Source organism: Phyllobates terribilis, unplaced genomic scaffold (assembly GCF_046119375.1).
Source record: "Phyllobates terribilis strain yellow unplaced genomic scaffold, ASM4611937v1 Scaffold_9__5_contigs__length_417890890, whole genome shotgun sequence".
NCBI classification, from domain to species: Eukaryota; Metazoa; Chordata; class Amphibia; order Anura; family Dendrobatidae; genus Phyllobates; species Phyllobates terribilis.
In genome coordinates, this window is record NW_027362769.1 from 257,314,204 (window position 1) to 257,335,650 (window position 21,447).

General features: G+C 43.5%; 1 protein-coding gene across 1 annotated transcript in view; it reads left to right on the top strand.

Moving 5' to 3' along the window:
• Positions 1-1,139: 1,139 nt before the first annotated feature.
• CUNH16orf89 (chromosome unknown C16orf89 homolog) overlaps positions 1,140-21,447 on the top strand; it is a 124,791-nt gene continuing 104,483 nt past the window's right edge. The window contains exon 1 of the mRNA XM_073645746.1: positions 1,140-1,439. Within this exon, the coding sequence (XP_073501847.1) occupies positions 1,268-1,439 (172 nt within the window). The 5' untranslated portion in view covers positions 1,140-1,267. The remainder of the gene's footprint in view (positions 1,440-21,447) is intronic.

Here is a 21,447-nt window from a genome sequence, read left to right on the forward strand (position 1 = left end):
TGAAAACCCCGGTGAAAAAAGGATGTCACAAAAATGCTGGAAAAAGTCTAGAAAACACCAACCAGTGGTCAAAAATGTCCAAAAAGCGCACAGGAAGTAAAAGAAAAATGCTAAAAAACACGCTTTAGGGGAAAAATAAAGCTGTCTATATATAACAGCCACGAGGTATCTCTTAAAAATATAACCTTTAATAAATCTCTAAAAAGAGTGTATAATAAATATCTCCAAAATCTGATACCAGTCCTTAATTACATCTTATTCATATCAAGATTGACAAATACAACCTCTAAAAAATATATCAGACAAGAGGCAGAAGATATCAGAATAGCCAAATAAATCTAAGACATATAGTGTCTGAACAGCCCTCTTAGAATGCAACCATATGACCTAGAAAAAGGCCAATAATTTCAAACCAATCCTGGTCAGCAAATGAAAAAACATAAAGTGTTATCAAGTATTAGTGACATGTGTAGATCTCACCCATTTTTTTGCACGTGGGCATCATTCAGGTTTCTTCATCCCATTCAGTCCATTGGTTCCTTAGAAGAAAATCTACCCTGTCGTGCCCCTGGTGTTAGCTCCCGCCCTGACAAGGGCAGTACCCAAATATGTCCTAAAACTGTCACCCACAAAAAAATCCCTCCCGACGCGTTTCTTCCTCCTTATCGGGGATTCATCAGGGGAGTGTATTTGGTATTTTTTGGGGAGCACCAGCCATACAAAAGAGTAAAAAAGTGACTCCGTGCCATAAAGTGCCAAGTGACTTAAAAAACTTAATAAACCTCACAATGGTGAGTGTCCATCTCAGTGGTACAGAATGCTGCTACCACTTTCCACAAATGCAAAATTGGGGGATGCTCACACATCAACCTTCTCAAATCAAACCTTTCAAATAAAGCTGGCGTTTCCTGAAGTGTCTTTCTCTTGGAAACTTGGAGGGTTTTCCTACCTAAAAAAGACATGTGCACATATCCTATCTTCTAATGAGCCTGATCTGTGATTCACATAGGTGCCCATAATTATAGGTTGTTGTGATACATAAGATTGAGGTTGCAGTGCCTGCTGAAGAGTGTGATTGAGCAGGTCCATTGATTCCGGAGTATCTCTGCTCTAGAATAAAAGGTTAATAAGCCATTAGAGCGAGCCCTCCCACAAGCAGAACAGAAGTTTTGCTGCATCCTATATACAGATGGTGATCTACTGAGCAAGCAGAGACTCCTACCTCCACTACTTGTGCACGGCAGCTGCAGGTACATTTCAGTTGACAATGCGGCTTCTACTTCTGTCTATGTCTTTAGCGTTATTCACTCCTTGTACGACAAATAATGAGAGCGCTGTAAGAAGTGCTACAACTGCCGTCTGGAAATCTGTACTACTTCTGAAGAGTGAATATGAGGAATTCAATCTAGACGGCGTGGCAGGCTTCAAGATCTTATTAGGTACAGTATGGAATTTACATAACTAACTCCACTTTATAGAAAACTTTTGCTGTAAATATTTGTTTTTGTTTTTTTTTAACTTTCCTGCAAGAACATTTAACACTTGTAGCAGTCATAACTCTGCTACATTGTAATTAAACATTTTTTTTTATGGTTATTTTTAGCAGTTCTCAGACTCATTGTAAAGGTAAACGGCTATATTCTAGTGTGAACTAATATGATAAAGAGACTTATAAAATTATTTCTGAATATCATTTAATAGAGTGGTGTGAACATATCTAGAGCCATTGGCATTCACCCTTTCACCCTCGGGCCATCTTCTGTTTTTGCCTTTTTGTTTTTTGCTCCCCTTCTTCCCAGAGCCATAACTTTTTTTATTCTTCTGTCAATATGGCCACGTGAGGGCTTGTTTTATTGCAGGACGAGTTTTACTTTTGAAAAACACCATAGATTTTACCATATAATGTACTGGAAAATGGGAAAAAAAATTAAAGTGCGGTGAAATTTAAAAAAAAATTCAATTCCACAATTGTTTTTTTTTTTTTTTTTTTTACCATGTTCACTAAATGCTAAAACTGACTTCATTGCTTTTGCTGTATGTTTGGCATTACTGTAGCGAGGAGAGCCCACTTAATGTACAGCGTGCGTGGCTCCAGAAGCACAAGCTGGGCACAATGCACTGGGCTCTACAATGCTTTGGACACTATATTGGCATATTTGCAATTTTCACTCTGCAACATCCAGTCTGTGCTTTTTTCTATAAAAACATCTATGGAATGCTACATTTTAGATGATTTTACAGAGGGGTGTAATTTCCAAAATCTGGTCATTTGAGGGAGGTTTCTGCTATTTTGGCACTTAGCAGGTCTGCAAATGTCTGCAAACTATTTTAGGAAAATCTGCTCTCCAAAAGTCAAACAGCTCTTCTTCCTTCCTGAGCCCTGTTGAGTGGCCAAACAGCTCTGTAGACTCTGTAGAGCCACATACTGTATGAGGTATTGCCACTTTCAGGAGAAATTGTGTTACAAATTATGGCACAATTTTTAGCTATTTTCCCTTGTAAATGTCACGATTCCTCCTATCTGAGTGTCTGGACATAGTGAATGACAGTTCTGCCATCCATTCTGGGAATCTTTCTTCTTTTTTTTTCATTTATATAGCGCCAACATATTCCGCAGCTCTTTACAATTCAGACAATTTACAGACATTATCATCACTGTCCCCATTGGTGCACACAATCTACATTCCCTAACAGTATGTCTTTGGAGTGTGGGAAGAAAGCGGAGAACCTGGGAGAAACCCACGCAAACACGAGGAGAACATAAAAACTCCTTGCAGATGTTATCCGTGGTGGGATTTGAACCCTGGACCCCAGCGCTGCAAGGCTGCAGTGCTAACCACTGAGCCATTGTGCTGCCCTGGGAATGGGATATGCTGAGCTGTCAGCATGGTGATGGACAGCTCAGCTGCCCAATTAGATGCTAGTGTCTGGAGTGACAGTTTAGTCATCTAATCATGACCAGAGTGTGCCGGGACTTCATCCATGTGTCTCTTATCCAAAGTAATTACCTGGCTATTTAATCAGCTCTCTGCCTTTGATTGCTGCCAATTGTATCTTTGCTCATGAGGGGTGCCTGTGCGTACTCTGTGCTCCTTGTCTGGTATTCTAACCTTTGCTGCTTGACATGGGATTTGTCTTGACCATCAGTTTGCCTAGCGCTTTTGTTGTGATCTGGTACCTTCTTGGAATATTGCCCTCAGAGTGTTTCCTGACTACGCCTTCATCTCACCTCTCTGTCTATGACGTACTCTCTTGGCTTTCGACCTCGGACCTCTTGGCTACCCAACATCATGGCTTATCCGTGAGCAGTGACTAACGAGACAGTAAACATGTTAAATCTGGGGCTAAAACTACATTTTATTGCTAAAAATGTAATTATTTTTTCATCACTGCCCAATAGTGTAAAATTCTATGACACACCTGTGATGTCAATATGCTCAATGCACCCCTAGATCAATTCATTGAGGTGTGTATTTTGTAAATTGAGGTCACTTATGGTGATTTCTGCTGATCTAGCACCTCAGGAGCTCTGCCAGTGTAGCATGCCACCCGCAAACCATTCCAGCAAAATGTACATTCCAATATGGTGCTTCTTCCCTTATGAGCATTGCAGAGTGCTTAAAAAGTAGTTCTTGATTACATATAAGATACTGGCAAACTCAAGAGAAATTGCTTAACAAATTATGTGGTCCATTTTCATCTATTACCCCTTTTGGAAATTAAAAATGTCGGCGTTAAACAACATTTTAGTGGAAAAAAAAAATTTTCATTTTCACTGCCCAATGCTATAAACAGCTGTAAATCACCCATGGGTGTAAAATGCTGCACCCCTAGATAAACTCCTTGAGGAATGTAGTTTCCAAAATGAGGTCACTTGTGGAAGGTTTCTGCTGTTTTAGCACCTCAGAGGCTCTCACAATGTAACATGGCATCCATAATCTATTTTATTAAAAATTGATCTCCAAAAGTCAAATAGTTTTCCTACACTTCCAAGTCCTGCCATATGCCCAAACAGTAGTTTCTGTCCACATATGAGGTATGAATGTTCTCAAGGGAAATTACACTACACGTTATGGGGTCCATTTTCTCCTTTTACCCATGTGAAAATGAAAAATTTGGAGCAAAATGAACATTTTAGTGAAAATGTAAAAAAAAAATCTTCTAGTTTCAGGGAAAATATATATTTTTGTACCGTGTTAGCCAGTAGATAGAAAAATATTAAGATTTGAGAGCCCTCAGTGGTTTATACCTTTTAATGGCTAAATAAAAAGATAGTAACAAGTTGCAAGCTTTCGAGACTACTCAGGCCTCTTCATCAGGCATAGAATTTAGGTTATACTATTACTGATGAAGAGGCCTGAGTAGTCTCGAAAGCTTGCAACTTATTACCATCTTCTAGTTTCATTAATTCATGTGATGCGCCTGAAAAGTTAAAAAACTTTCTGAATGCATGAATATGAATGCATGATGAATATGAATACTTTGAGGGGTGCAGTTTGTGGGTTTTCTGACATATAGTAAAAGTCACTTTAAAGTGAAGTGTTAACCAAAAATATAAGTTTTGTAAATTTCATTGAAAAAAAAATTGCTGCTAAATTTTTAACCCTTCTAACATCCGAAGAAAAAAAATGATCTAAAAAAATGACACTGACATAAAGTAGACATGGTCAATGTTATATTTTAACAGTTTTTTTGTGACATGACTATCTGTTTCAACCCCTTCACTCCCAAGCCTTTTTTCACCTTCCTGACCAGACCGATTTTTTCAATTCTGACCAGTGTCACTTTATGAGGTAATAACTCTGGAATGCTTCAATGTATCTCAGTGATTCTGAGATTGTTTTTACGTGACATTGTTTATTCGTAACTTCATATTAGTATTACATTTTTGTTGATATGATTTGTGCTTATTTACGAAAATGTAAAAAAATTTGACAAAATATCTGAACCATAATTTTTTTTGTTAGGAAGTTAGAAGGGTTAAAAGTTTCTCAGCAATTTTTCATTTTCCAGCAAAATTTACAAAGCCTATTTTTTTAGGGACCACGTCCCATTTGAAGTTACTTTGAAGGCCCTATGTGACAGAAAATACCCAAAAGTGACACCATTTTAAAAACTGCACCCCTCAAAGTGCTTAAAACAACATTAAAAAGTTTATTAACTTTTTCACACATAAATATTGCTTTAGCCCCAATTTTAGTTTTTTTTTCAGGCGAAAATGAACTGTATAATTTGTTCTGCAGTTTCTCTTGAGTACACAGATACCCGATATGTAGTGGAAAACTACTATTTGGGCACATGCCAGGGCTCAGAAAGGAAGGGCATCATTCGACTTTTGGAGTGCAAAATTGGCTGGAATAGATAGCGAACACCATGTTGCATTTGCAGGGCTACTGATGTACCTAAAAAATGGTAACTCCACACAAGCGACCCTATTTTTGGAACTACACTCCTCAAGGAAATTATCTAAAGGTGTGGTGAGCACCTTGATAAAACTGGTGCGTCACAGAATGTTATAACGCTGACCGCTAAAAATTATAAAATACATTTTTCCCACAAAAATGTTGCTTCAGCCCCAATTTTTTCATTTTTACAAAGGTAACAGGACAAAATGGACCCTAAGATTTGTTGTGCAATTTCTCCTGAGTACACTGATAACCATATTTGGCGGAAAACTACTCTTTGGGTGCATGGTAGGGCTTAGAATGGAAGGAGCATCATTTGTCTTTTTGGAGTGCAAAATTGGCTGGAATAGATAGCTGATGCCATGTGGCATTTGTAGAGCCTCTGATGTGCCTAAACAGTGGAAACCCCCCACAAGTGACCCCATTTTGGAAACTACACCCCTCAAAAAAACTTATCTAGAGGTATGGTGAGCACCTTGAACTCACAGGTACTTCAAAAAAATTTTATAATGTTGAGCCATGAAACTTAAAAAAATATTTTTTCCAGCAAAAATGTAGATTTAGGCTGTGTGCCCACAATGCATTTTTTAAGCGTTTCCGCAGTGGCAATTCTGCTGCAGAAACGCTTAAAAAACACTTGGTAGAAGGCCTGCCATGTTCCCCAATTATAATCTGCATGTGCCGTGCACATGCTGTGGAAATTTCCGCTGCGGATTATCATTGCAAAAAAAAACGCAGCACTACCAATTATTTTGCGGAAGCGCTGCGTTTTCGCCGCCATTGACTTGCATTGGAACGCATGGAATCCGCATCACTGCATCTGTAGATGCGCATTCCATGCGTTTCAGTGTGTGGATGGTACCCGGGTCTGGAGAGGAGGAGACTCTCCTCCGGACCCGGGTACCATAGAACCTGTAAAAAAAAGAATAAAATAAAAAATAAATATTATATTTACCTTCTGATGGCCCACGGTGTGCTTTTCTTGGCTTGCCAGCAGATCGCGGTGGACTCAAGGACCTGCGCTGACGTCATTTAGTCATGTGATGGGTCACAAGACACTGACATCGGCAGGTCCTTCAGTGTACTGCGAGCTGCCGGCAAGCCGAGAAGCTTCGGATAAAGACTCCGGGGGCCATCAGAAGGTAAGTATGATATTTATTTTTTATTTTTTTTACATTCTCTCAGGTCACACTATATAAATCCATGCTGTTTGCATGGATTTATATAGTGTGACCAAGTTGTCAAGCACTTTCCAAGTGATGCTAAAATCGCTTGGAAAGCGCTTGACAACCCGCATGTGGAAATGCATGTGAAGAACGCTTCACTTCCGCTTGTCCCTGGCAGGAAAAACGCATGTACAATCCGCATGCGTTTTTTCTACCAGGGAGATGCAGAAACGCTCAGGAAAAATCCAGGGATCGTGGGCTCATAGCCTTAGTCCCAAATTTTTCCTTTTCACAAGAGTACCAAGGAAAAATGGGCAGCAAAATTTGTTGTGCAATTTCTCCAAATATGTGGTGGAAAACCACTGTTTCGGTACACGGCAGGGATTGAAAGGGAAGGAGGGCCAACTGAATTCTGGACCGCAATTTTGGCTGGAATAGATTGCGGATGCCAAGACGGATTTGAAGAGCATCTGACATGCCAAAACAGCAGAAACCCCCACAAGTGACACCATTTTGGAAACTACACCTCTCGAGGAATTCATCTAGGGGTGTGGTGAGGATTTTAACTTTCAGGCGATTCACATAATTGTATAACATTGGACTGAGTCAATGGAAAATTACCAATTTTTCCACTAAAAGTTGCTTTGGTCCCAAGTTTTCAATTTTCATAAGGAATAATAAAATAAATTGAACCGTACAATTTGTTACGCAATATCTCCTGAATAATGTTAATAATAATATTTTTTCATTTTATTTATTTATTTTATGATGTTTCAACAATTTTTTGGTGGTCAAAACTACTTTTGACCACAAAAAAATTGGAAAAATATTTTGACAACAGTGCAAAGCTCAGAATGGAAGGAGCGCCATTGAGCAGTGAAGAAAAAAGAATTACATTTTTACCACAAATTTAGTTTTAACCACAAATTTACAAAAAGGGAAATGGGTAAAAATGGCACCAAAATTCGTCACAAAATTTTTGATGAACGTGACAATACCCCATATGTGTCTGAACAGTACTGCTTAGCCACACGACGAGTCTCTGAAGGGAAGGAGCGCTATGTGACTCTTGGAGAACAAATTATCGTAGCATAGATTGCGGACTTCATATACAGAGCCCCTAAGTGCCAGAAGAACAGAATCCCCCAAGTGACTCCATTTTGGAAATTTATACCCCTTTGGGAATTTATCTACAGGTGTTGTGACTATTTTGACTCCATGGGTGTTTTCCAGAAGCAAGCAGCAGTGGATGTTGCTGAGTGAAAATTGCAAATCTGCCATTGTTGTGCTCCGTACGTTGTAGTGCCCAGCTCATGCTTCTGGAGACATGGACCCCGTTAATTAGACAGGCTCTCATCGCTACAGAAATTCCAAACATGTGGACGCTAAATGTGGTTTAGGCACACTGGGGCTCCGAAGGCAGGGAGACATTTGGATTTGGGAGCGCAAAATTCACTGGATTTCTTTTGGGGGGTAAGGAGCCATAGCGCTTTTCTCGAGCCTTTGTGCTATCAGTAACATGGAAGCCCCCTATATTTCCATTGACAGATGACGGACCTGAGTGGGGACTTGCTTGTGTTGTGGTTTGAGTTGAAGCTTTAACTGGGAACATTTTACATAACATTTTGGATCACATTTATCCTGAGCTCTATGCTGAGCAGTTACATCGGGTTTTCCATCTACATTTCCAAATGACATGATTCAAATGAAACCCTTTTGGGATCCAATCACTATAATGAGGCAGCAGAGTTACTCTTGACTCCATCTGGCCTCTGTTCAATGGTGTCCTTTTCAGAAGGGTCTCCATCTGCCTCATTATAGGGAATCTTCTGCCGGGGTTTCGTCTGAATCACATATTTCAGAGATTTACACGGAAATCCTGGTAAAAGTGCTCAGCGTAGAACGCAGAATAAGTGTGAGCCGAGCCTTAATACAATCTTTGAAAGGCAGAATGAACAAGTCAACAGCAGGTGAAGAATTAATTAACTTTATTTATTTTTTATGCCGACTTTATTCTTCAGGTTGGTGCGATTACAGCGATACCATATTTATATTGTTTTTTTATGTTTGGCTGCTAGTATACACTAAAAAATGCTTTTTTTTTACAAAAAAAGTTTTGCATTTCCATATTTTGAGATCTATAATTTTTCTATATTTCTGCCAACAGTATCATGTGAGGGCTTGTTTTTTGCGGGACGAGTTGATGTTTTTATAGGTACCATTTTCGGACACATAACGTTTTTTGATCGCTTTCTATTCTGATTTTTGAGAGGCGGAATGATCAAAAAAACAGCAATTCGGTAATAATTTTTTTTATGCCGTTTACCGTGTTCTAAAACTGATATGACAGCTTTATTCTTCGGGTCAGTATGATTACAGTGATACCACATTTATATAATTTTTTATGTTTTAGCGGTTTTACAAAATAAAAACTATTTTGTAGAAAAAAGAATTGTTCCGAGAGCTATAACTTTTTTATTTTTGCATTGATGGAGATGTATGGCGGCTTGTTTTTTTGCAGAATAAGATGACGTTTTGAGCGATAGCATTTTTATTTACATTTGGCGGCTTTTTGATCACATTTTATTCCAGTTATTTTGGCAGCATGATGAAAAACCATAGTTTTTTTTTTTTGTTTTTTTTTTACAGTGTTCAGTGAAGGGGTTAACTACTGTAACAGTTTTATATATCAGGTTGTTTTGTACACGGCCATACCAAATATGTGAATTTTTTTGTTTTTACATAAATAAACTATTTATTGGTATAATTATTTTTCATTTTGTTTATAGATTTTGATATATTTTTTTTTATATCTTTACAATTTTTTTTTTACTTTGTCCCTCTATGCAACTTTAACTTGTATTACTCTGATCACTGGTATAATGCATCGCAATGCATAATTGCTGTCAGTGTTACACTGACAGAACTCCTTTTAGACCATGCTCCTGACATGGTCTAATACTCCACCATAGCTGGCAGACCCAGAGGTTGTCATGAAGACCTCAGGTTGGCATGACAACAATCGGCAGCCTGTGATGACATTGCAGGGATGCCATTTGCATGGGAGAGGGAACCCCCTACCTCTCCCAGCCTTTTAAACCCTGCAATTGCTATTGATTGTAGTATTTAGGGGTTTAAACCGGCAGGGGCACTGCAGGCACCGCCCCTGGTTGTGGCAGATGGGGTTCGGCTATCAATTAATTAAAGATGTTTTGGGGTTGTTTTGCTGCGTCTGGCACTGGTTGTGTTGACTGTGTGCAAGGCATCATGAAATCTGAAGATCATCAAAGGATTTTGGGTCGCAGTGTAGTGCCCAGTGTCAGAAAGCTGGGTTTGCGTTCTAGGTCATGGGTCTTCCAGCAGGACAATGACCCCAAACATACTTCAAGAAGCATCCAGAAATGGATGGAAACAAAGCACTGGAGAGATCTGAAGTGGCCACCAATGAGTTCAGATCTAAATCCCATTGAACACCTGTGGAGAAAACTTAAAATTGCTGTTGGGAGAAGGCACCCTTCAATCATGAGAGACCTGGAGAACTTTGCAAAACAAGAGTGTCCAACATTCCAGGTGAGAGGTGTAAGAAGTGATTGATTGCAGTTATTTATTCCAAAGGGTGTGCAACCAAATATTTAGTTGAGGGTGCCAACAATTTTGTCCAGCTCATTTTTGGGGTTTTGTGTGAAATTATGTCTAATTTGTCTTTTTTTCAGTTTTTCTGTGTTATTCCAAATCACACAAAGGAAATAAACTTGTGTATAACAAAATATGTGTAATTGCAATAATTTTCAGGGAGAAATACTTAATTTTCTGGAACAGTTTCAAGGGTGCTAACACTTTTGGCCATGACTGTATGTAAGAACATTCCACAGTTATTGCCATATAAAATGACACGTTTGATTTAAAATTCTGCCTGGTCAGGAAGGTGAAAACTGGTTTTGGAGGGAAGGGGTTAAACTACACTGCTCAAAAAAATAAAGGGAACACTTAAACAACAGAATATAACTCCAAGTAGGTCAAACTTCTGTGAAATCAAACTGTCTACTTAGGAAGCAACACGGATTGACAATCAATTTCACATGCTGTTGTACAAATGGAATAGACAATAGATGGAAATTATTGGCAATTATCAAGACACCCTCAATAAAGAAGTGGTTCTGCAGGTGGGGACCACAGACCACATCTCAGTACCAATGCTTTCTGGCTGATGTTTTGGTCACTTTTGAATGTTAGTTGTGCTTTCACACTCATGGTAGCATGAGACGGACTCTACAACCCAGAGAAGTTGCTCAGGTAGTGCAGCTCATCCAGGATGGCACATCAATGCGAGCTGTGGCAAGAAGGTTTGCTGTGTCTGTCAGCGTAGTGTCAGAGGCTGGAGGCGCTACCAGGAGACAGGCCAGTAAACCAGGAGACGTGGAGGGGGCCGTAGGAGGGCAACAACCCAGCAGCAGGACTGCTACCTCTGCCTTTGTGCAAGGAGGAACAGGAGAAGCACTGCCAGAGCCCTGCAAAATGACCTCCAGCAGGCCACAAATGTGCATGTGTCTGCACAAATGGTTAGAAACCGACTCCATGAGGGTGGTATGAGGGCCCGACGTCCACAGATGGGGGTTGTGTTCACAGCCCAACACCGTGCAGGACAGTTGGCATTTGCCACAGAACACCAGGATTGGCAAAGTCGCCACTGGCGCCCTGTGCTCTTCACAGATGAAAGCAGGTTCACACTGAGCACATGTGACAGACGTGACAGAGTCTGAAGATGCCGTGGAGAGCAATCTGCTGCCTGCAACATCCTTCAGCAGGACCGGTTTGGCAGTGGGTCAGTAATGGTGTGGGGTGTGTAATGCAGCGACTTGCGGCATTACGGTAATGGTCCAGGATGTGTTTTGGCTGACCATGTACCTCCCCCTCAGGTGACTGGTCACATGACTGTGACATAGCACAGGTCCTGTGCACACAGAATGTTTGATCACATGACTGTGACGTCAGCACAGGTCCTTTGTGTGTGTACTACAGGATATATAAACCCTTGTAGTCTTGAGACGGCGTGTGTAAGGTGTGAGGCCTGTTCCCGTGTGGGACGCCGCTAGAGTGTGAAGCCTAGTGAGGCCTATTGAAGCCTGGTAGAGCCTGAAAGGCGGTGGCTGGATCCTAAGGTGTAAGCGATCCCAGTAGCCTTGGAGGGCCAGAGGCTTGGAAGGCAAGAGTCCTGGAAGGCAAAGCCTGGATGTGGGATGAGACCACATACCAGTAGCCTTTGAGGGAACCAGGGCTGGAGAGCCCCATCTGGGAAGCCGTAAGCCACAGTGGTGGCAGAATAAGTCTGAAGCAGCTAAAACCCGGCGAAGGTAAAAGCACTGATTGATGTGGACATTTCTATAAGTGACTTTGCTGGGGGCTGCAACTGGAGCCAAGTGGGCCTGTCTGCCACTTGAAAGGCTCCTGTACATTATATGTAATATGTCGGCGAGCCACTGAGTTGGACTCGGTTATAGCAGTTATGATGTATAATAAACTGCTGGAGTGTGAAAATTGGAAAAGCGTGGCTGGTGTGCTTTAATTGATCCGGTGCAGCGAGTATCCCCCAGTATGATGACTAGCACTGCCTTACATGTGGTTTGAGAATGCGGGCAACTGCAGCCTGGTTGCTAGAGGGAACTGCAGCCCGGTTGCTAGGGGCAACGGCACAGGACGAGTGTGGATACAAGCATCTTGCTGTGACTCGGCGGGGTCACGAAAATTAAAGCATCTTGCTGTAACTCGACGGGGTTACGAAAATTGTCCTCGCACTCAAACCTGGTTTGCTGTAACTCGGCGGGGTTACGAAAATTGTCCTCGCACTCAAACCTGGTTTGCTGTGGCTCGGCGGGTCACGAAAATTTTTCCCGGGGAAAGCGGTGAAGTGTCTAGTGTGAATAGTATACCGTGATGGCTGTGAACAGAGCAGCAAAAGAGAATGAAGCTATTGAGCGATTAAGGTGCCGGTTGGGACCGCAGCAGGTATTTGGGAAACTTCTACTGGACATGGTGCAGGAACCGCAGGAGCTGTGGGCACCGTATGGAGTGGCGGCAGTGGACCATTCTGTGAACTCTCCGGGGGCGCCAGTATTGTCCCAGAGTGCCCGGGGAGGTGGTAAGAGATTTTGTGAACTGGGTCCTAAGACTATTGTTGATTTTTTTTGAAAAATTCCCCCTACAGGTGTGGGGGTCCAAAAGGGGGTGGAGTCTCAAAAGGGGGCGGATTTTCACAAGAGCGTGGAGTATAGAAAACCAAAATTTGTTACTGGTTAAAAGGCCAAGAAGCAGAGCATTCCCAAATCAATGTCACCAACCTGGTGATACAGCATATAATATTTCATTGAAGACTGGCAGGAATTAAGACAAACTGTGGGATCAGTTTATAAGAAGATAACAAATTTTATTCAATGTAATAAATATACAGCATAGAAACAGATCAGCTAAAAAGGTTTGGAATGACCAAAATTACTGCAATGGCACTATAGAGGAGGTGATAGAGTATCTATCACAAGAAAGAAATAATAGAGACACATTGGGTCCTATTTAATCTATGTAAGGCATCCTACTAATTATGGTGAACCAAAGGCTGCTCTGGCATGTTGCACAGCAATAAGATACATTCCTAGCGATCAATCAGAAGGATTATATGCAGCCTGATTCTATCTTTGTGCATGTCAATAGAAGACTTGAAAGAAATATAAAGCATAGGAATTACCTTGAGTCATGGTATGGAATAGAGCAAGTTATGCTGGGGACCCGTGCAGTAGCCTCGACGCGCGTTTCACCTTCCGGCTTCGTTAGGAGGCGTGTTTGAAAGTTAAAAGCGGGGGCTATTTAAATGAATGAATCTAGGCCACTAACGAATCGGCGCGCAACACGTCATGTTGCTCCGCCCCGTGGCGCGGCCAGCCGGCGTCCGCAGGAAGTGACGGGGAGGAGGACATGCGTCATCTCCCCCGTCACCCCGGCAACCCGCCCGGCCAGCGACGCCACATGGCGCGAGCAGCGCTTGCACGAGGCGCGTCTGCACTATGTGGAGGCAGATAAGATGGAATTAAGGTGGGTATATCTATATGCCTATGCCCATAACTAGCTGAGTAGTAGATCTCAATAAAGGGAAAGTGCGTCATACTATCTCCCATCAAGGCTTCACCCCTCGATACCTGTATAGTTATATAAGTGATCTTAAGGAATAATATATACCAGGTATTACATGTAATATTATACCCTGATATAAGGTTAATATCATTCATAAAAGATCTTATATCATAGGTGACAGTGCCATCATCAGTATGGAAAAGATCAAACAAGGTTGCACATGAAAAAGCGTATCCCCCACAAATAGCAAGTATATCCCTTTAGTTAGATAGGCAGTCATTCCACCAAAACCTGATATTGTTATAATCCACAGTCATACAACATCAGGAAAAATATAAAAGGGTAGAAATTAATTTCTGAGTATAATGGCTGTTAATCACATATGTACATCCATAAATATCAATAGAAAAATATCAATATAAAAAGTCCCATATATAAATTAAAGATGCGCATGCCAGCACTATATGTATGGGAACAGTCATGCCACAGATATATTATTATTATTATTGCTCCCAATCATATTGATTGCTCAGTCTTGCACATATAACCATGCGCACATAAAGATCGTATGCCCGCACTAAATAATGCGCGCAACAGAACGATGTACATGGAAACAGCCTTATTACGGATAATACTGCTATACACTAAGCAATAGTAAATATATTGACAAAATATTATTGTGTGTATAGCTGACCGCCATATAGTCCAGAATAGTAGTAGTTGCAACATAGTATACAGGTCAGATAAAGGGGTTTTCATAGCAGTAGTAGAAAATCTTCTTTTAGATGCTTGTCGGATGAAAGCAGATAGTTTAGGACTGTTGATCCGAAGACTGAGGGCAGGCAATATATCCTATGCTCTCCAGATAGCTGTATGATGGAAAGTCATAGCCGAGAAAATTCTAATACTAGAAAAAAGTCAGTAGACAAAAAATCAGACACAAATCCACATAAAAATGACATATATAGCCCATGCGATTAAAATAAAATGCAATCAATGTGGGTTGGTACCGCCTAAAAATGAAGATTTGACTGTTGATAACGGGGTAGCTCCAGTAGAAGGGGTTGACGTCAAAGTGGGAGGTGACCTGTTAGTCCACAAAACCATGGGGAGTGACACAGACCCCGTAACTGACGGTGACATTATGAAAGTAGAAAGAGAGGTCAGTCAGGAGGGGCTAGATGAGGGGAGAGAGTCCCCCTCTCGTTGTCGACGGCGCAAGGGCCACAAAAAGGATGCTCCTGGAGTCTGTGCTGAAAGTGAAAATAAAGAAAATGTAGTACTGTGTGCCTTTGTTTCAAGTGTGGATCCTCCTTTAGAGGCAGAAGAGGAGGTGACGTTGCCAGTAGCAACCTCTGGTACAGTACTGAGACAGAAGGATCAGGATCTGACAGCCCTGAAAGGGGAGGTGGCCAGTCATGACCAAGAGCTGGAGCCTATCAGGCAGCAGTGTCAGAGTAACGTGCAGCAACTATGGGAAAACCTGGAGAATGTGTCCTCAGACCAGCGAAGCCTGGAGTCTGAATGGCAGAAAATATACCAGGCTGTGAGGAACTTACAGCGAGACCTGGAGGGAAGCAACGAGGAAATTAACCAATGGAAGGAAATGTTCCGGGAAATTAAGGAGGACTGCCGCAAAACCAAGGAGGAGGTTTTGCAGTTGAAGCTTGAGAAGGAGGCGCTGCAGGATGAAGTTTCTGGGTGTGAACAAACCCTTGAACGACTGCGCGAACAGTTCAACCGGGAGCTGTATGAATCCAAGAAGGAATATGGTGAACACAGTGGGGAACTGCAACAAATTAAGAGAGACTGTGAGGATCTCCTCAGGGTTAAAGAAAAACTAGAGGATGATAAGGCGGATGCAGAGCACATGCGCCAAGTGGTTGAGACCACTCTGCAGTACACCCGTGATGAAAATGGTGATCTCCGCAGAAAGACCCTAGGTCTGGAAGCTCAGGTGAAGGAGCTGCAGACGTTCTCCAGAGGGCAGAGACGTGCCTTAAGGAAAGACTCAGCAAGATGGAAGCTGAGCGGAAAAAGATGGAGGAGTCTATCGGAGAAGCCACAGACCAGGGCCAGGAGTTGGCCACTGGAGATGGGAGGTATGAAACAGATGCCTCCTCAAATAATACGAGCTCGGGTGATTCGGTGGATGTAAGAGCTGAGATCAAGGAGCTCAAGGAGTCACTACAAGCCCATTTGAAGCAAGAGAAGCTTGAGAGACTGGCTGTCGAGAGCCGAGTGGGCGCATTGGAGACAGAGAGGTCTGAGAGAACTCTACTGTTAAAGGAGCAGCTGAAGCAGGAAGAGTTTCAGAGATGGGCTGCTGAGAGGCGAGTAGCTGAGCTAGAGGAAGAAGTTTTCAGGCTCAAAAGTCGCTTGGCAAAGTATCACTCAGGGAATGAGGCCTCCTTGGAGAAGGAAAAGGAAAAAAAAGTTGCACTCACTCCCTTATACCATGAGAAGCTGGACCTGAGGAGAGCTAAGAGAGTGTTAACAGAAGATAAATATGAATTGGAAGTGGTCAAGACGAAAATTCTTGAAGTTGTAGCTGTGAGTCAGCTCAGGGGAAGCATACAGGGTGAAGAAGCTGAAAGTCAGTTGACCCTGAAACCTGAGCTGGTTGATCGTCTGTAAACCCCTGGTGAGACAGAAACGTCTCAGTACAAATGCCTCATAGATGTACCCGAGGATTTGAGAGAAGAGTGCACCAGTGAGTCCGTGCATGAAGAGTTTAAGAAGGCCGTGGGAGCCTGTGAGGTGTACTCGACCTCAGAAGCTAAACAGCTGGTGGTCCTGTCCACGACCGAAGTCACAGTGAAGAGGGTGGCGATCCTAAGTGACATACACTGGCGATGTATTTGCACGAAGCGGTTTCTCCGGTTGAAGACGGAACAAGCCGTTAGACAACTGGAGCTTATGAGAAAAGCTCACAGTCTGCGGGAAGAGGTCATCCGGGTGCCTCATGTTCTGGTGAGAAAGCGCATTGGGAGAAATGGCCAAGCCATGCAGATGATGGTAAAGAAGTCTGGTGTGATGAGAGTAAGCAGTCCACGGGATTGTCAGGACTGGATACCAGATGAAGACGGCATGGTGTCATTCTCCGCTGTAGGAGCAGAAGAAAGTCTTGAATATATACGCATGCTGATGGAGTACCGAGTGACCTACCTGCGAGAGGTAGAACAGTTGAATCTCGCTAGACTGCAAGTGGAAAGACAGAATCGCCTGAGCGGCAGAAAGTGGCAGTCGTCTAGAAATTGTGAGACCAGACAGAGAAAGAACAGAACAGCTACAGCTGAAGTTAGGGACCTTTCAAGATGTCCTGAGAGTAGTGGGCATGGGTTTAGAGGTAGTGAGACCTCCAGAAACTCAGGTTTGAGTGGCCCATACAAACGACCCAATAGAGGATGGGACAGTACGGAGTCGAACCGGACCTTAGATACCAGGGCATGTGAGTCACACTGCTGTATTGACCGCTGGGAGCGGGGGAGGTCTGACAAGGTTATGACCCGGAAATGTGACTTGACGAAGTCGGTGACAATGATGGATGGTAGGTCCCTAAGGAATGGGCTAATGTCAATGACTAAGGTTCCAGGGGCTGAGTAGCGCAATTGTCAAGTACATGGTCTTTGTGTGAACTGGGGGTTATAATGTGATTGCGTATATTATGTGTTCAACCCCACAAGTTTGAACAGAGGGGGGGGATATGTAATGCAGCGACTTGCGGCTTTACGGTAATGGTCCAGGATGTGTTTTGGCTGACCATGTACCTCCCCCTCAGGTGACTGGTCAGATGACTGTGACATAGCACAGGTCCTGTGCACACAGAATGTCTGGTCACATGACTGTGACATAGCACAGGTCCTGTGCACACAGAATGTCTGATCACATGACTGTGACATCAGCACAGGTCCTGTGTGTGTGTACTACAGGATATATAAACCCTGGTAGTCTTGAGAAAGGGTGTGTAAGGTGTGAGGCCTGTTCCCATGTGGGACACCGCTAGAGTGTGAGGCCTAGTGAGGCCTATTGAAGCCTGGTGGAGCCTGAAAGGCGGAGGCTGGATCCTAAGGTGTAAGCGATCCCAGTAGCCTTGGAGGGCCAGAGGCTTGGAAGGCAAGAGTCCTGGAAGGCAAAGCCTGGATGTGGGGTGAGACCACATACCAGTAGCCTTTGAGGGAACGAGGGCTGGAGAGCCCCATCTGGGAAGCCGTAAGCCACAGTGGTGGCAGAATAAGTCTGAAGCAGCTAAAACCCGGCGAAGGTAAGAAAACTGATTGATGTGGACATTTCTATAAGTGACTTTGCTGGGGGCTGCAACTGGAGCCAAGTGGGCCTGTCTGCCACTTGAAAGGCTCCTGTACATTATATGTAATATGTCGGCGAGGCACTGAGTTGGACTCGGTTATAGCAGTTATGATGTGTAATAAACTGCTGGAGTGTGAAAACTGGAAAAGCGTGGCTGGTGTGCTTTAATTGACCCGGTGCAGCGAGTATCCCCCAGTATGATGACTAGCGCTGCCTTACAGGTGGCATTTCTTTGGAGGGCCGCACAGTCCTCCATGTGCTTGCCAGAGGTAGCCTGACTGCCATTAGGTACTGTGAGGACCTGGCCACTTTCTAAATACTTTTCCAGCACTGAGCACCCCTTTTTGTCAATCTTAATTTTTGGTTTTGTTAGAAATTTGCTTGCTGTGTTTTGTTAGTGATTTGTTTGCTCATCAGTTCAACCTCAGGTATCTATTCCATTCAGTGACCATATCTCCGAGACCTTGGACCATTATTCTCTCCATCACCACCTGAGAAAATATCTCCACTAAGGCACAATTAGCTAGGGGAGGGGTGAGCTCTTCTGCCGATTCAGGGGGCTGAACCCTGTGCAGGAGAAAGAGAAGATTCATTGCTAGTCGGACTGAGAGCTGGATGGTATTACGGGCTGCGGTCGTGATATCCATCATCCGAAGGAGCATATGCTGTGACTGCCAATATACCGGCGGGAGATACCAAAAGCTGTGGGCGAACCAAAAGTTGGGGGACAGTGGGTATCACCTGGTACGGGGCAGTGGAACTACTGATCCCAGGTTGGAAACTCTAGGACTAAGAGAATTGCCTGTTGGACATTTACCTGGAATTGCTGTTTACCGTGGTCGGAAGGAATAAAACTAGTTGCATCGATAATCTGCCTAGGTGATTATTAAAATTCACAACCGCACATCTTTACAAGTGGTGGCAAGCGGTGGGAACACCTATCTCTGGACAGTATACCAGGGAAAGTTACTGAGCGGTGACTTGGCAGAAGAGATGGTAGAGTCCATCTACAAGAGGCTCAAAAAGGAGGAGCTGAGAATTCTTTGCTCTGGGCGAGAGCTAGAGTGGTTGCCAGAGGATAACCGTACGAGCCTAATACAATGCTTGGACGATTGGGACCGTGAACAGCCACAGGAGGAGGTCAGTTCAGACGTGGAGGAGGGCATCTCCCTGAAGGGACCACAGCCCAGATGGCAGAGGATCAACGAACTGAGTTGAGGCGGCTGCTGGACGCGCTAAGAGAGCGGTCCACGGAGATGCAGCGGGCGGCAGTGCTAAGCAAATATCTGGGTGTGCATGTAGCGATACTGTTATGATCTGCAACATAAACTAAGGAAAGAATGGGAAAAGCTGTCCCTACAGTAAGACTAAGCTGGATCCCTACGGTGTAGCGGGCAGCCTGTTCCTTGTGAACAAACCCGCCTTCGTCCACGGCTAGTCTGAACGGAGACCTATAGAATAAAGGGAGGGGTCCCTAAAAGAACTAGGGACTGGGACAAAAATGGGACACCTCCTGACAGAAGTTGTTGCAGAGCAAAAAGACAAACTGACAAAAGTACTAGAGGTCCCAGAGGACCAAGCAAACTAGACAGAGATAGGCACATAAGCACCTGGCTAGAGAGACAGGCAAAAAACACTGAAGTCCAGCAAAGCCAGAAGGGCAAAGCTGGAATATATAGGCAGCTGGTCACGTGACCGCAAAACACAAGATAGCAAAAACTAACAGGAGGGTTCTAACAGTACCCCCTCTTCTATGAGGATCCTCCGGATCCTCCAGGCCCAGGCCTATCAGGAAACCTCCTGGGCAAACATTTAACAAGCCTAGGAGCAGAGACATCATCCATCCTTACCCAAGAGTTGTCTTCGGGACCGAAACCCTTCCAGGAGACAAGATACTGTAATATCCCTCTATGCCATCTTGAATTAAAAATACGAGAAATTTCATATTCACCGTCTTCCATCACAGGAGGAACTGTGACAGTGGCGTCCCTATTAGAAACGTCAGCCTTTTTCAACAAGGAAGCATGAAACACAGAATTAATCTTCCAGGAAGTAGGGACATCCAACCTGACAGCAGATGGGTTAACAACCTGAAGCACTTTAAATGGACCCACAAACTTAGAACCCAGTTTTATAGAGGGAATCCTCAACCGCAAGTTCTTCGAGGACAACCAAACCATGTCACCCACAGTAAACAAAACCTCTTTACGTTTCCTGTCAAAATACTTCTTGGACTTCTTGTTAGCCTTTTGCAGGTTACAACGTACATTAGTCCAAACTCTCTCCAAATCACCGGAAAAATTCTCCTCCTCCGGCACCGCCGACCCCAGTTTGGAGAACGAACCAAAAGACGGATGTCTCCCAGTGCAACAAAAAAAAGGAGAACACCCAGCAGAGGAGGATGTATGATTGTTAAGAGCAAATTCTGCGAGAGTCAGAAACTCAGACCGCACCTCTTGATTGTCTGCCACAAAACAACGCAAAAACTGTTAAACATCCTGGTTCTTTCTTTCAGTCTGTCCATTAGACTCAGGATGATAACCAGACGAAAATGACAAATGGACTCCCAACCTGTCACAAAAAGCACGCCAAAAGCGAGCCACAAACTGAGGTCCTCTATCAGAAACAATATCCGTGGGAACGCCATGGAGCTTGACAATCTCCTTAACAAACGCCTTAGCAAGTGTCTTGGCGCAGGGCAACTTAATGAATAGAACCAAATGACACATCTTACTAAAACGGTCTACGACCACCCAGATGACAGTAAAACCCTCAGACACAGGAAGATCAGTAATAAAATCCATAGAGAGATGCGTCCAAGGCGCACTAGGAACCTCCAGAGGGCAAAGCAACCCCACAGCAGGAGTATGTGAAGCCTTTGACCTAGCACACACAGTACACTGCCGCACCCACTTGATGACTTCCTTCTGCCATCCAGGCCACCAAAAACTGCGACTGATAATTCTCTTAGTCTCCGAAACTCCTGGATGACCTGCCAACCGAGACTCATGACACTCCACAAACAAATCTCTCCTAAAGGCTCTAGGCACGAACAACCTCCCATGGGGAGTGTTAGATGGAGCATCATCTTGAGCATTCAGAATCCCATTCTCCAAATCGGAGTCCAATGCCGCCACCACAACTCCTTTCTGCAAAATGCTCTCCTCCTCCTCGGCACCGACCGTAGGAGAGAAGCTGCGAGATAAAGCATCGGCTTTAACATTCTTAGTACCAGGGATATAGGTAACAGAAAAATGAAACCGAGAAAAAAAAAGTGCCCACCTAGCTTGACGGTCATTCAAGCGCTTGGCAGCATCCAGATAGATCAAATTCTTATGATCTGTGAAAACCTGAATAAGAAATCTAGCTCCTTCCAAAAAATGACGCCAGTGTTCAAACGTGTAGCATCGGCATCTCTGCCTTCTTCCAGGCAGAGACGCCGTCCCTCT